We start from the raw sequence: 20,625 nt of genomic DNA, 5'->3' as shown, positions 1-20,625 counted from the left end.
CGCGGTCATTGGAAACGACACAGTAGGATGGAGAAGAAAGTTCAGATAGTTCAACTAGATGAATGCCAGCAACCCCATTGCATTTAATTTAAAGCCCAATTAGCAAAGGAGAAAGAGCTCAATTGAGGCTTGTCCTTGTAAAAATAATGTTTCTCCATGAGGCTTTGCTGTACTTGCACCCTGGCTATTTGCAAATGCAGCTATTTATCATGCAAAATTATTCTGTGGGTTGTTTCTGTTTAATTTCTGTGGGTTCATATTGTTCGCTTGGCTGCCTTTTCAATTCCCACACTGGCTGGTCATATGTCGCTGGTCTAAGTTATGCATTTTCTGGATGTACTTGCAGAGAATTTGGAGACTGAGGGGCTTAAAATCCCTCCACTCTGCTGCTAACTTTGATGTTATTCAGTTGTCTGGATTTATTTTAAAACTTAGTACATGTGTAAGGAAGTCAGAGGAGTTTCCCTAATGACTGTGATAAGGTTGGACATCTTCAATTTAGCCAACAAATGCAAAACGAGAACCCACTCTTGAGCCTTTGAAGCTAGAAAAACTCCTATGAGAAACAAAGGCTGCCTTTTTTTTTTTTTTCAGATTGGTTTCCAATGAAAATGAATTCTATGCCCCCAGGCTGTGTGCTTCTCTGCCTGTCGGTCTATCCATCCCTCCCTTATAACTTTTGCGCCAGTCAGTAAATTCCAACCAAATGTAACTAAGGGAATGGGGTTGCATGGATGTTAAATTCCCACAAACCTAATGAAAACAGTCAAATAGATATGGGAGAGAAATTCTACTAATGCTTCTTCAGGGAAAAGGGTGTAGTACGACCTTACCCCCTTTTTAACACAGAGGAGAGCTGTTCAAAACGAACTTGCACCTCGTTAAAAGAGAAGGAATCCAACCACAGAAGACAAAGCCATAGCAAACCAGGCCATGTTCGTTCAGCAGCTCAGGGAACTACTTGTTTTAACAGTGAGGATAATTAACCATTGGAACAACTTACCAATGGTTGTGGTAGGACCTCCGTCATGGAAACACTGAAACTCAGATCTCCTGTAGCTCAAGCGAAAATGAATACAAGGAGGTCTTACGGACTGCGTTTTGCAGGAGATCAAAATAGAGGTTCACAATGGTCTCTTCTGGCATGAAACTATGAGCCTGTGTGTGGCGTGGTAATTTGTTTCCTTGTAATGCTGCTATGCTGGCATTTGAGAAGTCAAATGGCTGCCGCAAGCCTCTAGAGAAATCCATAGGCACCAGCATTTGCCCAGCAAAGTGAATCTGCCCACTGCAGCTAGTTACACAATGGTTCTGCCTGTGGCCTTGCTGTAGTCCCAAGAATGGGTTTGTCTGGGGCAGCAGCAGGTATAATCCCAGCCCTAGTGAAACCAATCTCTGAGAAGCCCCAAAAAGCTGTGAATCTCTCAAACACCTCCCCATTTTTCCTCTCTGTTAAGTGGCAGTGTAGCCATGAGATGTTGCCGTTACCTTTTGCTGCATGGGTCACCATGAGCATGTTCCTGTAGGACTGGATTCGCTTGGTTGAGCAGCTGGCCACGAGGTGGGTTCATAGAACACTGGACCAGGTTTCCCAGAGAGGTGGTGGATGCCCCATCCCTGGAAATGTTCGAGGCCAGGTTGGATGAGGCTCTGAGCAACCTAATCTAGTCGGGGATGTCCCTGCTCCTTGCAGGGGGGTTGGACTAGATGACCTTTGAAGGTCCCTTCCAACTCTAACCATTCTATGATTCTATGATAAATGTGTCTCCCTGCATAGGAAGAAGATATTACCTCCTTACTGTCCTTATCTGGTCCATACTAAACACTCCTCGAGAGGGAGAGTCACCAGTAGACATACAACAGAATTTTTACAGTTATATTGCCCTTCTGCGTTCTTGATCTGTCATCTCTAGTTAGGTCGACATCATGTCTTTGTCATGGTGCGTGTGGAAATACGGAAAAGCATCCTACTAATGCTTCTTTCGGCCTGAGGAGATCTTAATCTTGAGTGGGCTGCAAGAGACAAATATAACCTGATTTTGCTCTGCTCCCTGGATCTTAAACTAAGTTTGAAAAGTTTATGAGGCCGTGAAAATGACCCATATCACTGTATGAAATTTTAAAAAAAAAAAAGATGGTGTGAAAAATACTGAGAGTTGTCTGTAGTCCATACCTCAAAGTACCTCATAAACACTGCCTTGTACATTGGTATCGTACCTAGTTATCAGGTGTCTGCTGGGCTGGCTAGATCAGGTGTAGTTGTTTCCATGTAAGATGCCCACACTTTGTCAGAGAAAGCCATTCCCTTCCGTTTCCCAGCCATTCAGGTTAAACACAGCTGACCAGATCCCACTAAACACTGCGTCTTTCCTGGGGAGCTCATCCCTTCTGCAGGACAAGCTCTCCCAGGAGGTGCTTCATACACAGCATGATCAGGTCACTGCCACAGCCCCTTGACTCATCTTGGGGAAAGCATTGACTAAACAACACTATCGTCGTCTGGACCTTTTTAACGGTTATCCTTTCTTTGTTGTTTTTTTTCCCCCACCTCTTCCAGGTAAATTTTATTCTTTTTATCAATATTATCAGAGTCCTAGCAACCAAGTTACGAGAGACGAATGCAGGGAGGTGTGACTCGAGACAACAGTACAGGTGAGTCACATACTCTGTCCTCCACTTTTTGGGAGACATCAAAGTCCTTATTTCACCCCCTTGACCACAGAGAGAGCCCAGGGTGGCTAGTTCATGGTGCCTCGCCTAAAATAAGGTGAGAAGAATGCTGTCTTCCAAGTCTGGTAATGCAGAATAAATCAACAGCAGTTTAAACATCTCCTAAATCTTTCAAATCCAACCTGGAGGACCCGCCTCACAGGTTAAAGAGAGGAATTCAGTCTCCTCAGCCAGCCTGGAAGTGACTGTGCTGGCCTTGAACCAAGAGTGCAAAAATTAAAATGTTGCTTATGCTGTTGAAGCTCCTGAAACTTGTACCAATTTATTTACTCCAATTATTTCCCTTCTGTGCTTTGTAAAACTTGGTCTATTTGTCAAATCTACCCTTCAGCGGGTGTTTCTGAGCTTTTGCTGAAATGAAAAAAAGATTCCTGACTCTGTTGGAAATCTGACATTTCCTTGTTTGTTTTGTTTTCCTTTGTTCCATCAGCTCTTCTCTCTTGACAATTTAGTATATTTGTAGCATGGTTGAAACTGGACAGAAAAAGCAGATTGCTGAGACATCTTGGCTGCTTGAGAGCTCCTGAGGCTTCTCATAATCTCCTGAGCTGGACTGACCAGCACGACACATGTGGGGAGGGGGAGCAGAATGATTTGGGCTACAAACCATGAGCTCATTGCTACCATCTCACTCTCCAAACACAAGATGTTTCATTTGAGGCAGGAATGAGATTTGGCAGTAAAACACCTCTCCATTTTCCTTTGCTGCCCTGTCAGGGCTCTGATTTATCTATTTGTTTATTTCTCCTTGGCCGAAGATTGCTAATTATGGTTTGGATGGGGCCTTCTCCTTTTAATGTGTTAAATTCCCTCAGTGGTTTCCCGTGGCTGAACAGAGGAGGTACCAGGTCTTTCTGCTAGTGATGTCTGCCCTTCTTGATAATCGCCTGCACTTGGTGCCTTGCTGTAACTCTAGGCAGAAGGTTTAATTCCTCAATTAGCACCACTTCCAGGCAAGGCTGGTTCCCTCAGGAACAAACCCAGCTAAGTATTCAGGGTTGTATTGTGCCTCCCTCCAGTCCCAAACTTAGGTCCTATGCTGGGATGGAGTTGCTTCTTTAAAAAGAGGTTTTCCAAGTGATACTGCACTCCAAAGGACCTCCTAAGAGTGTTTGCCTCCTGCTAACTCTGTAGTGCACTGTCCTCTTCCCCTTGGTATCTAGAGTAATCCTGCTCCTAGATGCACTTCCCTCTCCTCTAGCCCTACTCATTGCACAGGAGACACCAACCCAGGGCGGACTGTCATGTCTTATCTCAACAAGAAGGCAGAATCACAGAATCACAGAACGGTTGAGGTTGCAAGGGACCTCTGGAGGCCGTCTAGTCCAACTCTCCCTGCTCAAGCAGTGGTGGCTATTGTAGGTCGTATAGGACCGTGTCCAGTCACTGTCATCTAAAGCAGAACCATCCTTTAGGGACAAGGGGATTTTGTGCCAGTCAGAGTTTGGGGGCTGGAAGGAGCAGGATGACACCAGTCACCCTTCCACCCTCTACCTATGATCCTGACCTGGGGATGGTCTAGTTGGAGATGTCCCTGCTTCTTGCAGGGCAGTTGGACTAGATGACCTTTAAAGGTCCCTTCCAACCCACACTTTTCTATAATTCTATAGTATAAGGCTGAAAACAATGTCTTAGAGTCTTCAGTACCTACGGCAGCATCACATGAGGACATGCTTGTGGAGAGAGTTAGACTAGCACATCAAGACACGCTGGAGGACGGACTGCATTGTGTCACATGCCATAAGAGAAGTAAAAGTTTGAATTACAGCTGGACACAGCGTTTGTGTAAATGTGAGATACCTAAACCTAGTCAAGGTGACTTGTGAGCAAGAGAGAAATCATGCACAACTTACACCCAAAGTTTGAGGTGGACAAGCTTGGCTGGGAAGTTCACTCCATCCATTAATTTCCTCTGTGTCTTTCTCTTTCCTTGTTGCTACAGGAAGCTGCTGAAATCTACCCTCGTCCTTATGCCTCTGTTTGGCGTTCACTATATTGTTTTCATGGCTATGCCATACACAGACGTGTCAGGGATTCTTTGGCAAGTTCAAATGCACTATGAAATGCTGTTCAACTCTTTCCAGGTATGGCATCTGTTAAACTGTGGGGCCAAACAATGAGAATTTCAATGGGGAGAGGGGAGAAATGAGAGTGCGAGGTTGTTTTTGGAAGCAGGATTGTTTTTACAATACACCAGATTTCATTCACAAGGTCATTTCACAGCATTTTAGCGACAAGCATGTTTTATATTTGCAAAACACAACGTATAAAGGCTCAGTGTGTCCAACAAAAAAAAATGTTCCTGTTGAAAGATAACTTGCCCCACAAAATAAATCCTTTTAGAACCAGGTTAGACATAAGCTGGTGGAGATCCACAGAGACATGTTGTTTCACGTTAGCTTCCAGTTTGCTTGTCTCAAGTTGTCTTTCAGTCCTGTGAATGGATTCCTCAGTTCTAGGTTTGAGCAAAAGGCAGGTTCAGTTACCGGACTGGTCCTATATAAGACACAGCAGCAAGAATGCGCTGCTTTCTACAAGCAGAGCAGTGTTTGATCGTCACTGCACACTCTCCCCTGAGAGATTAACTTTTGGCTCGCGTGCTACTGCCTATCGTCATGGTTGACCGCTGTGGTTGATGAAAGGTGGACCGTGGGTCTGGCCAGATGACAGTTTAGAGAAACTGTAAGGGAGACGGGGACCAAGCTTGCGTTCATGTGCTTCCACAATTCCTGTTGGGTGCAGATGGGACAAAATATTGGGCAGTCTCAGCAAGACCTGGGAAAATTATTGGCCAACAAAGAGATGTGGATGCTATGCTCACGTATGAATTCTTTTGCTGATCCCACTCAGCCAGGTCTGCTCCACGCACGGGCTGCTCCTCTTGCAACCAGAGCTGGAAAAGGGTTACCCCATCAGGGTTACCCATCAGGGTTACCCATCAGGTAACCCCATCAGGGTTACCTTCCACCCTCCCATCCTGGAAATGTTTATCCAATATGTACACAAACACCTCCAGTGAGGGAGCCTCCACCACCTTCCCATGCATCCATCACCATCTCAGAAACTTTGCAAAAGAGCTGGGGGTGAAAATAGTCCTGTTAGCTAAACCGTGACCCAGAGGGTTATATAGTCTCTCCACTTTGTCAATAGCCTGCAGGGAAATGGTTTTGTTTATCTGTCTTTCACGCTCTACGGAACAGCAGCATTTCTTATGCATATTATATACAGCACATTACGAATATCATTGATTTCAGAGGAACACAGGAACAGCGCCATCAGGCAAGAGATACTCACATGCAGCAAATTAACATTAATATGTTGTTTCTTCTTCCTTCTAGGGATTTTTTGTTGCCATCATATACTGTTTTTGCAACGGAGAGGTAAGGCATCATCTTTTTAATTATTTCCTTCCTTTGATAGATTAGTTCCAAACACAGATGGTAAGGTGGATGCACATCAGCATATCCTCACTTATTTCAGAGATGCAACTCTGTTTTGCACTCAGTGAAATATCTATCAGTCCACACAGAAACTTCATATCCTTGGTTTTGGTCAAGTAAGACATCCAGGTCAATATGTCACCAGTAAATGAGCTACAAGAAGTAACTAACAGAGAGAAAAAAAAAAGTTTTTTTTTTTCTTCCCAGCACAAGTGCTCTTTAGTGCTGCTTGACTTCAGATCAGTGACAGGAAGAAAAGTGGATTGACAGAGTAGCTGCCAAACCAGCAAGCTCTTTTGATCATCCAGGCTTTTTTGACCTTTATTTTCTAATTCTGGAGTGATATTCTTTAATGTCTTTGTTTCCATTAATTCCCTCTATGGCTGCAAACTAAGAAACTAGATGGACAGTGGGTACACACCGGGAAAAAACAGAGCTACTTTCATGGCCCAACATAAGGCTGGTTTGGCCTAAGTCTAAGAATTTTAAGGGGAAATGCCACTACAGATGTGTTGCTGATGTTCTGCAGCATAAAACCAAGATGTAGTCCGTACCATAAGGGAAATCGATCTCATCCTAACTTCAGCCCTCTAAATGTGAGATAGTCAGTCTAAAGCAGTCAGCTACCTCATTTCTAGAGGAAATTTTTAGAGATTCAGGAACCTCCAGAAGTGGTTCATCTCACTTATACTTGATGCTTGTGGTACATTGAGATGACTCACTCCTGGATGTGCTACTCACCATCCCTTAACCCTGGGAGATAGTTAACCCGCATTTTCAGACAGATGTTTTCAGCCATTCAAGCTTCCCAATCTCAAATAATTCATTTGGAAAGGGCAAGTTTAACGTGAATTTGCTGTTCCTTCCAATTTCTCCCTCCAGAGAGTTCCTCACCCATTCTCTCTGTGAATACTAACTTCTTCTGATGACTCTCTGCCTCTCTTTCCTACCACTTACACTTTTTTTTCCTCCCTTATCTCTTAGGTCCAAGCAGAAATAAAGAAGTCGTGGAGCAGGTGGACGTTAGCACTTGACTTTAAAAGGAAAGCACGAAGTGGGAGCACAACGTACAGTTATGGACCAATGGTTTCCCACACCAGCATCACAAATGTAGCCACAAGAGGGGCACTTGCCCTCCATCTCAATACGAGACTTATACCAGGGACCCTCAATGGACACCGGAATTTGCCAGGTTATGTAAAAAATGGTTCCATTTCTGAGAACTCCATGCCTTCTTCTGGACCAGAGCAGTACAACAAAGACGAGGAGTACCTGAATGGCTCTGGGCTTTACGATGGAGACAGACCCACAGCACTTGTTGAAGAAGAAAGAGAGACAGTGATGTAAAGAGAGAAGGAGAAAAAAAAAGAAGCGAAAGGATGAAAAAGGTTCCTGGAGAGCATTTAGTGGGCAAAAGAATATCAGGCCACGCATCGGATGCCAAGGGTTTCCATACAGTTTCTCTGTTCTGTGGAACAAGAGATTAAGTTATATGGGGAAAAAAAAGTGAGCCACCAACGTGGCCAGCTGTCGATCACACACATATACTCGGTGATCTAAGTCTCCCTGGTGTTAACGGAGGCAGGGCTATCCCAACCCGCGGGCCTGGCTACCTGCTGCACAGCAGAGATACTGAGAGTTCGCGAGGGAGGGTTGCAAAGCAGCACGTGGTACTTGGACCTCTTGGAGAGCGTGGGCAGCCAAAGAGGATGGGAGTCTCACCCAGAAAAGCAAGAGTTTTGTGGGGAGTGTACAGTGCCATCTTCTTGCGAGGGTACAAGCCACCCTGGGCATCAACGTCTTCAGTTTGGTTTGCTTTTTCCCTGTAAAGTCTGCCTGGTAACACACACAACACCAACCAAGCCCCCTCGGGGGTCGTAAGCTGTCCATTCTTGCAGACAAGCGCTCAACATGGGACAGCACGGTACTACCGGTTGCACGTTCTTCCCTTGGGCAATCTGATTCCTTGGCAAAATGCTCCTCTGGGGTGGGCAGGGTTGACAGCCCATGGTAGCTGGATGCAGGCAGAAAACTCCATTCTCCTTTCCCCTACCTGAGTCCCAGTAGCAAGCCAGAAACCAGTGCAATTTTAGGACAGAAAATGTGGTTATCAGAATGTGCGACATTTCTGTTCTTCCAGACCCAGCAGTGGAGAGGGGCCCACCAAGGGGGTTGAGGCGGGGTGGGGGATTTGCAGATCTTGGGTACGTGTGCCTGTGCATGTGTGTGGTGCAAATCGGTTCAGAGGGTAGCTAACGCAGCCTTCCCTTTTTGTGAATGCTCATGGAAACAGGCTTCAGGCATTTTTAAACCTCTAAATTGTTTCTCATTCTCCCCTCTGAATTTCCTTTTTCTCTCTGGTCCAAACCCCCATGAGGAGGAAGACTCCTTCAAAAGCCTGCCTGTATCACCCAGAAGCACAAGCTGCTGGATACAGCCAGACAAATCCACCTTTGTGAGATCTGAAGACAGTATTTGCTGGATAAAATCACAGGGATTGTTTGTGGATGGTCTCCCTCTGAACCTCTTCTGAACTGTCCTGTTCTTTGTAGTTTGGTCACACACACACATATAGACACCGGGTCAGACTCTCAGCTGGTGTAAACAAGTGTAACTTCAACCAGGGTCATTGAGTAGACCGAGAGATGCTCGTGTGAGGAAATGTTAGTGTGGTGTCTCCTAATGTAATGCGTCCTTCCTACAGGAGAGAGAGACCAGAAAGATTTATCACTGTACAGAGTTTCCCTTGCTGGTGACTTTTGCAAGGTGTGCCAAAAGGTCATTTTCTATCACACCTTGTGTCTTCAGCAGCGGCAAAGTATCGCTTTTTATTGGCCAACAGTGTGTTATGCTGGGGTCTTTTCACACCAGCTGAGCCACCAGCAAAGGGGTCTCTGCTACTTTCCAAGCATGATTCAGAATTTCCCAGAAGTGGGAAATTAGGAACAGTGACCAACTTCCTATTGCAGCATGTGCTTCCCCAAAGGAAACACTCTGGTTGGGTGAGCCTGGACCCTCTCTGTCATAGCATCACCATTCCCTTGCTGCAGTCTAGGAGTCAGGTTCTCAAGATGCTTTTTTCTTAGTTCTTTTTTACCTTTTTCGCAAGTTTCTAGTATCTGAAGCATTTTGACCTCACCTGGCTGTTACTCAAATGGAATAGGAAACCGGCAAGTTGGCAGAGGTCTGTTGGGATGCAGATGGGGCCAATGGGATAATTTACTCTCTGTTCTGATCTTGATCCTTTAGATACAGCTGCTGGGTCACAACAACCAGTGCTTCTGAGATGCACCAAGTCCATGCAATCAGTTGGTCTTCTGAGGGCAAATTAAGGAATAACTTCCCCAAAACTCTGAAGGACATTAGGAAGAGCAGTTGGGATCTTGACTCTGTTTTCTGTGTCCTATATCTTCTTGAAACAGCCTCTCAGGTTATGACTTGGTTCAAAGCCCAGTGAAGTCAAGGGTAAAAGTTCCTCCCCTCAACATCTCTGTGTTTTAGATTCAGACTTGGCAGGTGATGTGGTGGCTGAGAGGCAGTCCTCTCCTCCACCAGCTGCAGGTATACACAAGCAGATCTTTAAAAGCCAGTATTTATTTGTGATATTCTTTTACTTTTTCTGCTTCCTTAGAATAAGTCAAAACTCATCGTAACCATTACCACCAAATGGCAGCTATTGAGAAGTCAGTTTCTCAAAATTAGTCTTTTGTCACGCTCTATTGTTGTTATTATTGTTGTTCATATAACAATGCTAACAATAGTGTTAGAGAGAAGTTAAGTAATCTTGCAAGAGAAGTCAACTCTAGTGAAAGTTTGGCATGGAGAGCCAAGAAACTCTGCAGAAATCTGGGTCAGCCCGGCTTCACTCGCTGCTCGTCTTTTCCTTGCAGATGCTGGTATGGCTTCTGGAGGCAGTCAGAGGGGACAGAAGTTATTAACAGCCAGCTGTCAGAGTCTGTACAGCTGTGTTATTTAGCATCCCATGTGACTAAACTGCCAATGAGAGAGAAGAACACTGAATATGCTGGCTCTAGCTTCCCACCCTTCCAGAAGTGCATTGTGCTTAAAACCTGCCAAGTAGATGAAATGACCCTCCTGATTTTCTCACTCAAAGAAATTTATTAGTATCATTTCACTGCTGGAACAAAGTGGGAAAAAAAAAAAAAGACAGAAAAAAACCCCCACCAGTGACTCACTATTTGCTTGCGTTTGTTACTGAGAAATCAAGATTAATAACTTGTTTGACAATCACTTAGCAAAGTCCAAGGAATCAGCAAAAGGCGTAAAATTATTTATAAACAAATACAACATGCCTCATAAAAGGCAGCCCTCACTGAAACACATTCATCACTGGATTATTCAGAATAAATGTCTGAAAACTGTTTTTAAACACAGATAAAAATCACGTGCTCAAAGGATGTATAAGGGAAAAAAAAAAACTTTTCTTAATCCTTTCAATTACGAATCAAACATAACAGGTTTTTTTTCCTGGGTATTCATGTGCATGAACAATATTCATGCAAAAATTGGGAAAATGCTGATACCAAAACTGGGGAATAATTCTGCCATCAAGGCATGGCAGACTATACGAGAGCAGAAAAGTGATGAGGTGAGGATGCATTTGTCTGTGATTCGTCTAGTGACCTCTGCAAACCCTGCAGGCAGGACAGGGTTTGTGCCCATCCTACTTCAGGTCCAACATGGGATGGTGGAGCAGAGACAGTAGATGATTGCTTCAGAGTCAGTGTGCAGCAAACACACGGGCAAAGAGACTTTCTCAAGTTTGCTTCTAAGAGGAAGCAAAGGTCCAAGGGAGCTGGTTGCCTGTATTTTTCCAATTTTCCCTCCTCCATGGGGAGCTTTGTGCCACTTTTCTTGCCAATCTGTAAAGCAGCTGGTAACACTCAGGAGTCCTATAGACCCTCTTGCTTCTCTAAGCCTGCTGAGCTGGCACAGGCCAAGCTGTGCGTTGCAATATCCCAGCTGACTGGCTAGCATGGGGAGGAAACTCCTTGCCCACCTTTTGGATGGGCGTCCTCTTCTCCAGTGCCACAGAGATGCTGGGCTTGGGCAGGAAATCTCACCCCCTGGCAGGTTCATCTCAGGGTACCAGCCCAACACATCTTCTCTTACCATCCACAGTAGCACAGTCTACTCTTCCTCGTGAGTCCTTCCTGCTTGATCTACCTCTTTTCTGGACGGACACAGAGCTGTTAAATATTCCTCAGGCTTGTGCTTCTTGAGGATGTCTCTTGGCAGCAGTCATTTCTGCTATTCCTGGATGTGTGCAGACAACTGTTTTTACACCTATATATTTTTGGTTTCGGTTCAGATGAGATCATGTCTTGTCCTATTCCTCATCATTCCTTGACTCTGCTTCTTCTTGTCTGATACACGTTAGAGCCAAATCAGTTCACAAAGATCTCCCAAAATTGAACTCTTCAGCCAGGGACTGGCTTCATTTATCTGTTTATGGGCAATTGGCTGAAAATTATAGAACATCGACAGTGCTGGTAAGAATTTTCCATATTTTAAACTGTGAAAATACATTAAGAGGGAAGATCTCCAATTTTTATTTCTGTTTGTTGTTTTGACAAATGAAATGGTTGGCTTAAAAGTTTTTACATTTCAGAATCCAATGTTTCAAAGAGTTAAGAAACTTAATTATAGGTTGAGTTCTCTTGCTTTTCATTGGCTGATTTTTCTGTGCACCTTCCATGTAGAAAGCTTCAAGCAAATCTACTGACAATGAGCAGAGAGATCAGTACATCCCTTAGCTCATCTGAATCTCTCACGATGGTCAAAGACTCTTTCACCTGAGATAGGACTGCATGAAATGAGAGAAAGCGCTTTAAGAGTTGACCTTTAAGGGAGAGGTTGTATGAACCTGTGAAGTCTTTTCATGAGCAACATCTCTTCTTATTGGTGTATGTGCTTTTTTCCACCTGTTGGTGTCTATGAGTTTGCCGAAGACCAGTCTGTGCCTTGTCTTGTAAAGCAAGGTGGTTCATATCTTTTCTTTCTGGCCTTATCTGAATTTTATGACATTTTAGCTGTAACAGAAAGCAAAACGAAAAACAATGTCTGGGGAAAGTGTTTTCCAAACCTGAAGGGTAACACCTTCTCAACTGTATACTCTGTGTCAGAAATGGGCATTACACAGATGGCTGTAAGTTGTAAATGGCTCAGCAGGTGAGGAAGCTTTGTTTTAAGGCTGTGGGCAGGTTAACCTAGGTCTTCACTACGCCACCTCCCTGCTAACAGCACCTGCTCGAGAAGAGATGTTGCACCCGCAGGCAGGTCTAGGAGAATCGACTTTTTTTCAACAAGCTTCATGCTGGAACAGGCTTGCTGTTTGATATTTTTTTGTCATTATTATTATTATTTTTACTGCTATTGCTGATGGGTTGCCATGTTCTACGGAGTAAACAGAAGGCATATATGATATCCCTGACCAGCTACAGAGCTTTTCAAGCATTCCAGTGTGATTCTCCAGACAGAGCAGATTTTATATCTCATCCCTCTAGGGTGTCTTGAAATGAGAAAAATATTAAATTGTAAAGCAAATGAGTTTGTGAAAGATCCTATAAATAAATTTCTATCATGATTGGCCATGGCTGTCTGGATTTGCCTGGAAAACATAATGGTTCATGAACTGTATAAGTAAAAGAAAGAGCATGTCCATCTCTGTGGACATTTATTGGAAGGCAATTCTCCTCTTTTTGCCAATGGAAGTGAAAGATCGAACCTGCTGGACAGCAAATACTGTTGGCCCAAAGGAATGTTTTGTTTTGAGGCAGCAAATCCTGCCATCTGTACAAAAATTATTGGGCTTATCCTCTTCCACCCAAACTACTCCTGTGGCCTCTCATAAAATCAAAACTCCAGCTTAGCTCTTAGCTAAAGGTGGGAGAGGAAAATAAAGCAGAGGTGAGTTGTTGCAAAGACACATGATTAACTGAAGAATACTAAAACATAACTCCATCACTGTGATTTTGAAAAAAAAATCACCTGAGAAACGCAGATTGAATTTGCTTTTATTCAGGAAAAAGAGAAAAGGGAAAAGGAAAGAAAATGCAAGTTGGCTTTTTTTTTGCTTTTTTTTTCACAATAATGCTCAGTTGGCCAGAAAGTTTGAGCTAGAAATCTGATCTCCTTGGTGCTTTCATGTGCTCCTTGGCCTTTCCGTAGGAAATCTCCCACAGGCCATTGTGAATCAGTTGGGATGGAGAGATATGCATGGGCATGTGATTCAGAACCCACCAGCCGCTGGTCATTCAAAGCTCAGAGACACCAAGCAATCTTGTGCAGAAACAGAAATACTGTTAACATGCTTCATTTAGTGGTTAACCTCAAATTAATTTACTGTCTATATATCAAGTCTTGTAATAGGCAAAGTATGTTCAAATCAGGGTGCTTCTTTACTCAGTGCTAATAAGCATCTTCATTGGCTGTTCTTTGTTCTGTAGATGGTTTAGGAGACTTTAGAGCAGGTGGCTTCTACTGAGAGTCCAGCAGCTGAAGCTGGGACTGAGACGTGATCTTTTGGCAGTGGTAGGAGGCGCCCATGTACCTACTTCACCTATAGCATGAGGCTGGGTGGTGGACCAGCAACCACTTTATCTTTGAGACTGCTTTTCCCTAGTGATAACCTCTGTATCAATCCAAAATCCAAGTTGGTTGGAGTCCTTCTCTACACTTCAGCCCTTTTTTCCAAGCTGATCCTACAAAACAATCCCCAAAAACTTGGTTAAGCATTTCATTTTCCATTTTTACTGGATGCAGATTCAGGCTTTTTTTAATGGCTAGAAGTCAATCTCAACTCTCAGTTTCAAAACCAAGCCAGAACATCAGGATGGGAACGTGATTTGCTCAGATCAGCTGCACAGTGCCATAGTCTCATCGAACCCATCACACCAGGTCCAGAGCACAGGTACCCCAGCAGAGGTGGAAGGTCACTCTGTCAAAATAGTCTTTTATTCTACATGAATTTATAAGAAAAGGGCACAGAGAGCAAGAAAAAGATTCGCTGTCTTTACACCACGCTTAAGAAGGGTTGTAAACAATGAAATAGCAGTTGTAAGTTATCCATTGTTTATTTCATCAGGTTCTGTTGAGTGCCCTGATGGTTTCTGCACAGTGTCTGGCTTCTCCTGAGCAGAGAGAGTTCTGTGGGGAACGGAATAGCTATAATGAGCTGATAGAGTCATTTGAAGCCGGTCTCTGGGGCAGGACAGTTAGAAACAGAGCTGATGTTGATTTTATATTTGTTGGCAGAAGGCAGGAGCTACTCCACTGAAGTTAATCGAGTTAACTCGGTCTGATGCCAAGGGAAAACAGATCCGAATCTAGACCACAGTTCAGGACTCATGTACAATTTGCATAATGGAATTAAAATAAAGCTTCCAACTCTAGCTACAGAAATACTCTGCTGAGAATTAGAGACCAGGCTTGCTGTTTGAGATTAAATAAAAAGACACCCAAGGCATCAGCTGTCACATATAACAATCCCATTTTATCTGTTCCTGAGCCACGCTCAGCCGTGTCAATTGGTAAGGATTTTTCTTAGTCCCTTCTTTCTATTTTTTCTTCCTTTCAGTCCTATTTGCATGTGAACTCAGATCCTCCAAAATTTCATACTGTCTTCCAGGTTTAAGCTAGCCCCACAGTATACAAAGTTCAAGATAATATCAACACTTTGTCAGGACTTGGGAGGCAAGTGGGGAAAAGAATGTCACAGGGGAGCATTAAAAGAAATATCAAATAAGGTTCCTCTGAAACCTTTCCCACGGACCAGGGAAAGGTTTGCAAACCTTGGCAGAGCATTTCAACCTCCAACTGAACTCACTCATGTTTTGCTCATAGAAGATGTCAAGCCATTCAGGTTGACCTGCAAAGTGAACACAATGTCTTTGCACTGGCTTCTGAGGGCTTAGGCTTAGAGTTGTTATACTGCTATTAAATATTCTGGTTTAATTTCAGTTTAATGTTCTGATCTGCTCATGTGGTTTCTGCATCCTTCTCTAGGTTGGCTGGTTAGCGTTGCTTCAGGGCACACTTGCAGAACTGTCCCTTGAGCTGCATCTGTGGCATGTCGTAATTACTGCACCCATCTGAGGCCATCTCCTCTCTGACCACATCTCTCGGTGGCATTCAGTACTGACAGGCAGCGATGCTGCTTCGTAAGGGAGCCAAAGGCAGAGTGCAACAAGCTTTGTCCTAATTCAGAACCAATTTGCAAGTCTCCAGCGAGGCAGAGCAGGGCTGGAGATCAACTCTGAGTCTGCCAGGGGCCAGTAACAAAAGAAAAAGTTGTGAAAGAGCTGACCTAGATGATCATAAGTAATTAGGAAATCTTATAAATCTGGCTTCTATTCAGGCAGATCTCCGTATCCAGCACAGATTTGGCAGAGGTAGACTATTGCACAATCAATCTCTCTCCTAAACAAGGGACGTCTTGAGACAGCAAATGGGGAGGTTAACAAAGTCAGTACAACTTTCTCTTCTTCATCATCCTCACTGGCACTTTTCCCTTCTTTTTTCACCTGGAAAAAAAGCGATACATTACAGCAACCTCAACACGAGAACCTGAAATTCAGACCCATTTCTCCTGCGTCCCACAGAGTAGTTCTTCCTGTGACCATAGCAATTGTTTTCCTGGCACATTAACTAAGGAATTTGATGGTATTTTATTATCTTCCTCAGACTGAGGGTTAATGATTCTGGGCTAGTGACATGGTGGGCAACAACACAGATGTGCTGTCATCAATTTAGGACGAAATCCTGACCCCATGAAAATTTACATCAAAACTTCTATGGTTTCCATGGAGTGGATTTCACCCAAAAATTCTGAAGAAGAAAAGCATAGTGATTCAAAAAAATGACCCCCCATCTCCAAAACCTTACTTGCCACCCATATTTCAGGCTGTCTTTTTGCTTTAGATCATTAGCACTACAAGACCAGAAAGCAGAGATCAAGAGGCAGAAGCTGGTCTGAGAGGCAGTTTTCTCTCCTGAAATGCTTCACAAGTGACAACATTAGGCTTTCATACTGGTGTCAGCTTCTACATGTGGGGATTTAGGATGTGGTAGATATTTGGCTAGAAAAAGACATGGGCTTAAAATGTTTGAGATAGATGGGATCAACATGCACTGGGTTTCCAAAACGCCTGGGCCTACATCCTCTGAAATAGAGATAAGATATCCACTTGAAAGACTGCATAAAAAAAAAAATGAAGGGTGTTCTCCAAACAGGTACCTAAAACAGAAGACAAAACAATGACTTCACCAGGGAAGCAGCATCTATTTAAATCAGAGCATTACGACAGCCATCATCCTTCTAAATATAGAGCTGGATGCCTCTTGCCAGGCCAAGCTTTTACCTTTTATTGTTCTCCGTTTAAATTAATCATTCTTCCTTGAGGTCTACAGGGAAGGATGCGCAAGAAGCCATTTGTTCTTAGAGGCGAAATGTTTTAAAGGACAGGTTGTAGGAGGTAGAGCTGGTGGGAAAGTCAGTTGGTGGTAAAAGAGGAAGCACCATCACCCAAACCCGTCCCCTTGGCCCATCCCAGTGCTGAGAAACACTATGTCAATCTCTTGCCATCTGCATGAGCCGGGGCATGCATAAAAGAAAGATCTGCTGCTAAAACTCACTGCTTCGTCTCAGCAGCTTCAGGGTGACCCAGCCATGGTGTCCACCTGAAGTGATGGGGTCTGGGTGTTAGAAAAAAGTCTCAGCCATTCCCAACGGTCTGCCAGGGTCTGCCTGGGGAGTCTGTTTTCAATGTATTTGCTCTTTTTTTTCTAATCTGAGCAGAAGGCGAAGGAGCTGGGGTGTGTTCTTCCCCCTTCAAACGAGCGCTTTCACTGAAGTGGTTTTTAAGGCCTTATTTCACTTCAGAAGAGGGACAAAACTGAAAAACTAAAGGACAAAACTGTGATTTTTTTTTTTCTGTGTGTTACGGGGACGTTGCCTTGTGTGTGTCGTCAGGCAGGCATTTGGTTTACATTCCTCCACTTCTGCTTTCTGTATGGACCAAAGTAACAAGCGGAAAACAACAAACCACAGGTGTATGTAAAAGGGAATTAAAATAAAAAGAAGCCTTTATTGATTCTCATGAAATATTTCTTCTGTGTCTTTTCCTGCCTATAGGTCTCAGAGCCTTGAAAATCCTTGAGGGGCACCCTTAGATGGACGTGGGTTAGGTATTCCTCTGGGTTCATGAGGAAGGAGGTCCATCAGCTCCTCCAGTTCATTAAGGGTACAGAAAGATGGTAGTGAGCTATGTCTCTGGAAACCCTTTGGGAAGACCTAACACAGCGTGGCATAAATATCCACTGAAGTTTGTGGCTTCCAGGAGCACCAGGAGCAAACCTGATCAGCTCCCATCCATGCTTCCTTCCGGGCAGCAGCTTCTGGAAACATGCAAGTTCAACTGCTGACAACCTTCTCCTTATGCACGGTTTAGCTCTAATAGCTTCTAAGTAAGAAAGCTGATTTACTGAAGCTGAAATTTAAGGCCTTTCCTCCCAGAGCTTAGTCATGGTATTTCTTTTGATGCAAGAATGTGCTTTGCATAGGAGAAAGAACTGGGAGAAAGCACTCCTTGCCCCAGCATTTAGCACATCCCATATACCCTGTGGGCTGTGTATCACCGTTCTAGCAGCAGCCACATCCCAGCAATATTTTCAGGAAAGTCAGCCAATGACTACAGTTGGAAACGGGGAGTAACCCTTTTCTGCTCTTTTAAATGGATAAAGGTTGAATGCTTGGCCCGATTTCACAAAGCACTCAGGTCCCAGCAGCAAGGAGCAGGAACACTCCTGACCAAAGGCAGTTGCACAAACGCTTGCTTCAGGTGGAGGTCCACATGTCTTGGCTGAAAACGGGATGGGCTACTGTACAGACCAAGTATCTTGATCCCATTCATCGACTTTAATATCAGTGTCAGATAACATCCAGGTGAGAAAAAGCACATTGCAGAAGACAGTCACCCTTACAGAGCTCCTCACACTTATCCCAGGAGGATGTCTACAACGCCACTTCAGTGCAATGCAGGAGTAGATCTGACTCCCATTCCATTCCCATTCTTTACACACAAGCAAACTTTGCTCACAGATTCAAACCTGAACTCTGGAGCTTGCTAGAGAGAGGCCAGGTATAGCCCAAATCTTTGCTTTTGGCCATGCTTTCTTTCACCAGAATGGAGAGGAACAGAACAGAGGACACTGCAACCCATCCGCCTTCAGGTATCCTGGCCTCAACTCTTCCCAAGCACAAAATGCACAACTTCAAACCCAACATAAGCTGGTAAATTACCAACTATGTGGACATCCCCATCCCTGGAAACGTTCAAGGCCAGGCTGGATGAGGCTCTGAGCAACCTGATGTAGTCGGGGATGTCCCTGCTCCTTGCAGGGGGGTTGAACTAGATGACTTTTGAAGGTCCCTTCCAACTCTAACCATTCTATAATTCTATGACAACAGTTGCTTAGGTGATCAAGTTCAGTAAGTCTGAGCCTGCCCCTCATCTCACATTAAGAGTGAGTGTTTCCCATACGATTTGCATTAATTTTCACCAGAGTAAAAGAGTGCGTGGCATCTCTGTGGCCATGGCCCTAAACATCAGCTGGAGAATGCAGTCTAAAATTACAGAACAAAAATAAAGCAGTGGCAAAAGGCAAATTGGACAAATCGCTCTTTTCCCTCTCCCTAGTCCCAAAGCACGGTGCTTCCTAGCTCTATTGTTCTCCTAATGGGGTTGCGGTGGCTATTTTGAAGGATGCTGTCATGCCACCCGATACACTCAGGGTATCAGTGTCATGGGGGGTGCCTCGTTCCATTCACAGCTATGCGATGCCTTCATCCACCATGGCACGAATAATGCAGGGCGGTGCCCTGGAGCACTGCCCTCGCAGAGAACGAAGGCTGTAACCGGGCACAAGCAAAAGCTGTTCCTCGTGAGTATGAAATATAATCACAGCAGAACCTAACTGGTGGAGACCTTTACTGAATGCCATCCCAACTGGCTAGACTGTTCAGTACTTTCAAGCATTCATTGAAACTCATTCCTCTCGTAGCCTTCCCCCTCCCATGTAGTTATTCCATAACTAAATGGTTTCAGAGAGCTCACAACAGGCACTCAATTTTTGTTATGCATGAGGCCCAAATTAGTGGTGACTCTTTCTTCATGCAGTCCTACATGAGATTGGGGCCCTCCAATGCTCTACAAACTATGGGTTAAACCAGTTCCTGCATTGCTGGTTCCACAGCACCCAGCTGCTTTCTTCCCAGTCAGAGAAACTGAGACTTTACGCACCATCCCACATATTTTTGGGGTAGCTTATGTAGCAGGATCACTATGCTGGGCCGCTTACAGGTGCAGGGGAAGCAACAGCAGCATGGGATGTTGGCATCTCCTGTGTTGATCATATGCACGATGTCTAATTAGGCAGAATAGTTTTGCCCATGAAGCAGAAAGGAAGACGACCAGCACAGTGAGAAGTTCCTTCAACTCTTTTCTGCACTTTGAGCAACAGTTCAACCCAACCAGATGCAGATTATCACAGAATCACAGAATGGTTTGGGTTGGAAGGGACTTTTAAAGGTCATCGAGTCCAACCCCCCTACAAGGAGCAGGGACATCTCCAACCGGATCAGGTTGCTCAGAGCCCCGTCCAACCTGGCCTGGAATGTTTCCAGGGATAGGGCATCCACCGCCTCTCTGGGCAAGCTGGGCCAGTGTTAGATGAGACCTAAATGCCCTTAGATGCAAACCTAGATGAACCTGAAAAGGAAGGTAGTGGTATTGCATCAAAGACAGATAAACAAGCTAAACCCAGATTGACATAAAAACATGTATGTTTTTCCCCCATGAGAAGCAGAAGTCTTAGTTTGCAGCTGGCTAAGTGCTTGGCAGTTCCAAATCTCTTCAGTTCTCTCTCGAAGAACAAAAACTTTGCAAAGAACTTTCCATTTGTCCGTGCTCCACTGAATGCCACAAAGATTAACAAGTAATATTAGCTCCGCTGAGGTACCTTCATCTGCCCACGGAAAATAGAGGACATCTAAGCAGCCAAACTTTGAGCAAGAAAAAGAAATTAAATCCAAACTATGCGTGTTTGGAAGCGATACCTCTTTGGAGAAGAGAAGGATTGATATCTGCCAAAGCGCTAACAGCTGGTTTTTATATGCAGCATTGTATAAATTTTCTGTAGGAGGAACACTGGATGAAGCAATGGTGAATGATTTATCTGCAGCAGCAGGTGTATTCCAAACCACGTTTCAAGCTGTTTTATGTGTGTGTGTGGTGCAGGAGGAGGGCTTCATCGAGTGGTAAATTGTGACCACCTATGCAGTAGGACGTGAGCCAACCAGGCTGCTCCATGAGTCTATCTGGAGTACATCTATCAGTTTCAGCAACAAAACAGCTCATGTAATACTTGTTGAATG

General features: G+C 44.3%; 1 protein-coding gene across 1 annotated transcript in view; it reads left to right on the top strand.

Annotated features, from left to right (window-relative positions):
• The window catches only part of PTH1R (parathyroid hormone 1 receptor), a 112,527-nt gene extending 104,518 nt beyond the window's left edge, over positions 1-8,009 (top strand). Inside the window, exons 10-13 of the mRNA XM_086741681.1 lie at positions 2,558-2,652; positions 4,673-4,814; positions 6,069-6,110; positions 7,155-8,009. Coding sequence (XP_086597807.1) covers positions 2,558-2,652; positions 4,673-4,814; positions 6,069-6,110; positions 7,155-7,517 — 642 coding nt within the window. The 3' untranslated portion in view covers positions 7,518-8,009. The remainder of the gene's footprint in view (positions 1-2,557; positions 2,653-4,672; positions 4,815-6,068; positions 6,111-7,154) is intronic.
• Positions 8,010-20,625: the final 12,616 nt, after the last annotated feature.

The sequence above is a fragment of the Chlamydotis macqueenii genome, chromosome 2 (assembly GCF_036417535.1).
Source record: "Chlamydotis macqueenii isolate bChlMac1 chromosome 2, bChlMac1.mat, whole genome shotgun sequence".
NCBI classification, from domain to species: Eukaryota; Metazoa; Chordata; class Aves; order Otidiformes; family Otididae; genus Chlamydotis; species Chlamydotis macqueenii.
The sequence above is the reverse complement of the archived record's forward strand: the minus strand, read 5'-3'. Positions and strand labels throughout refer to the sequence as shown.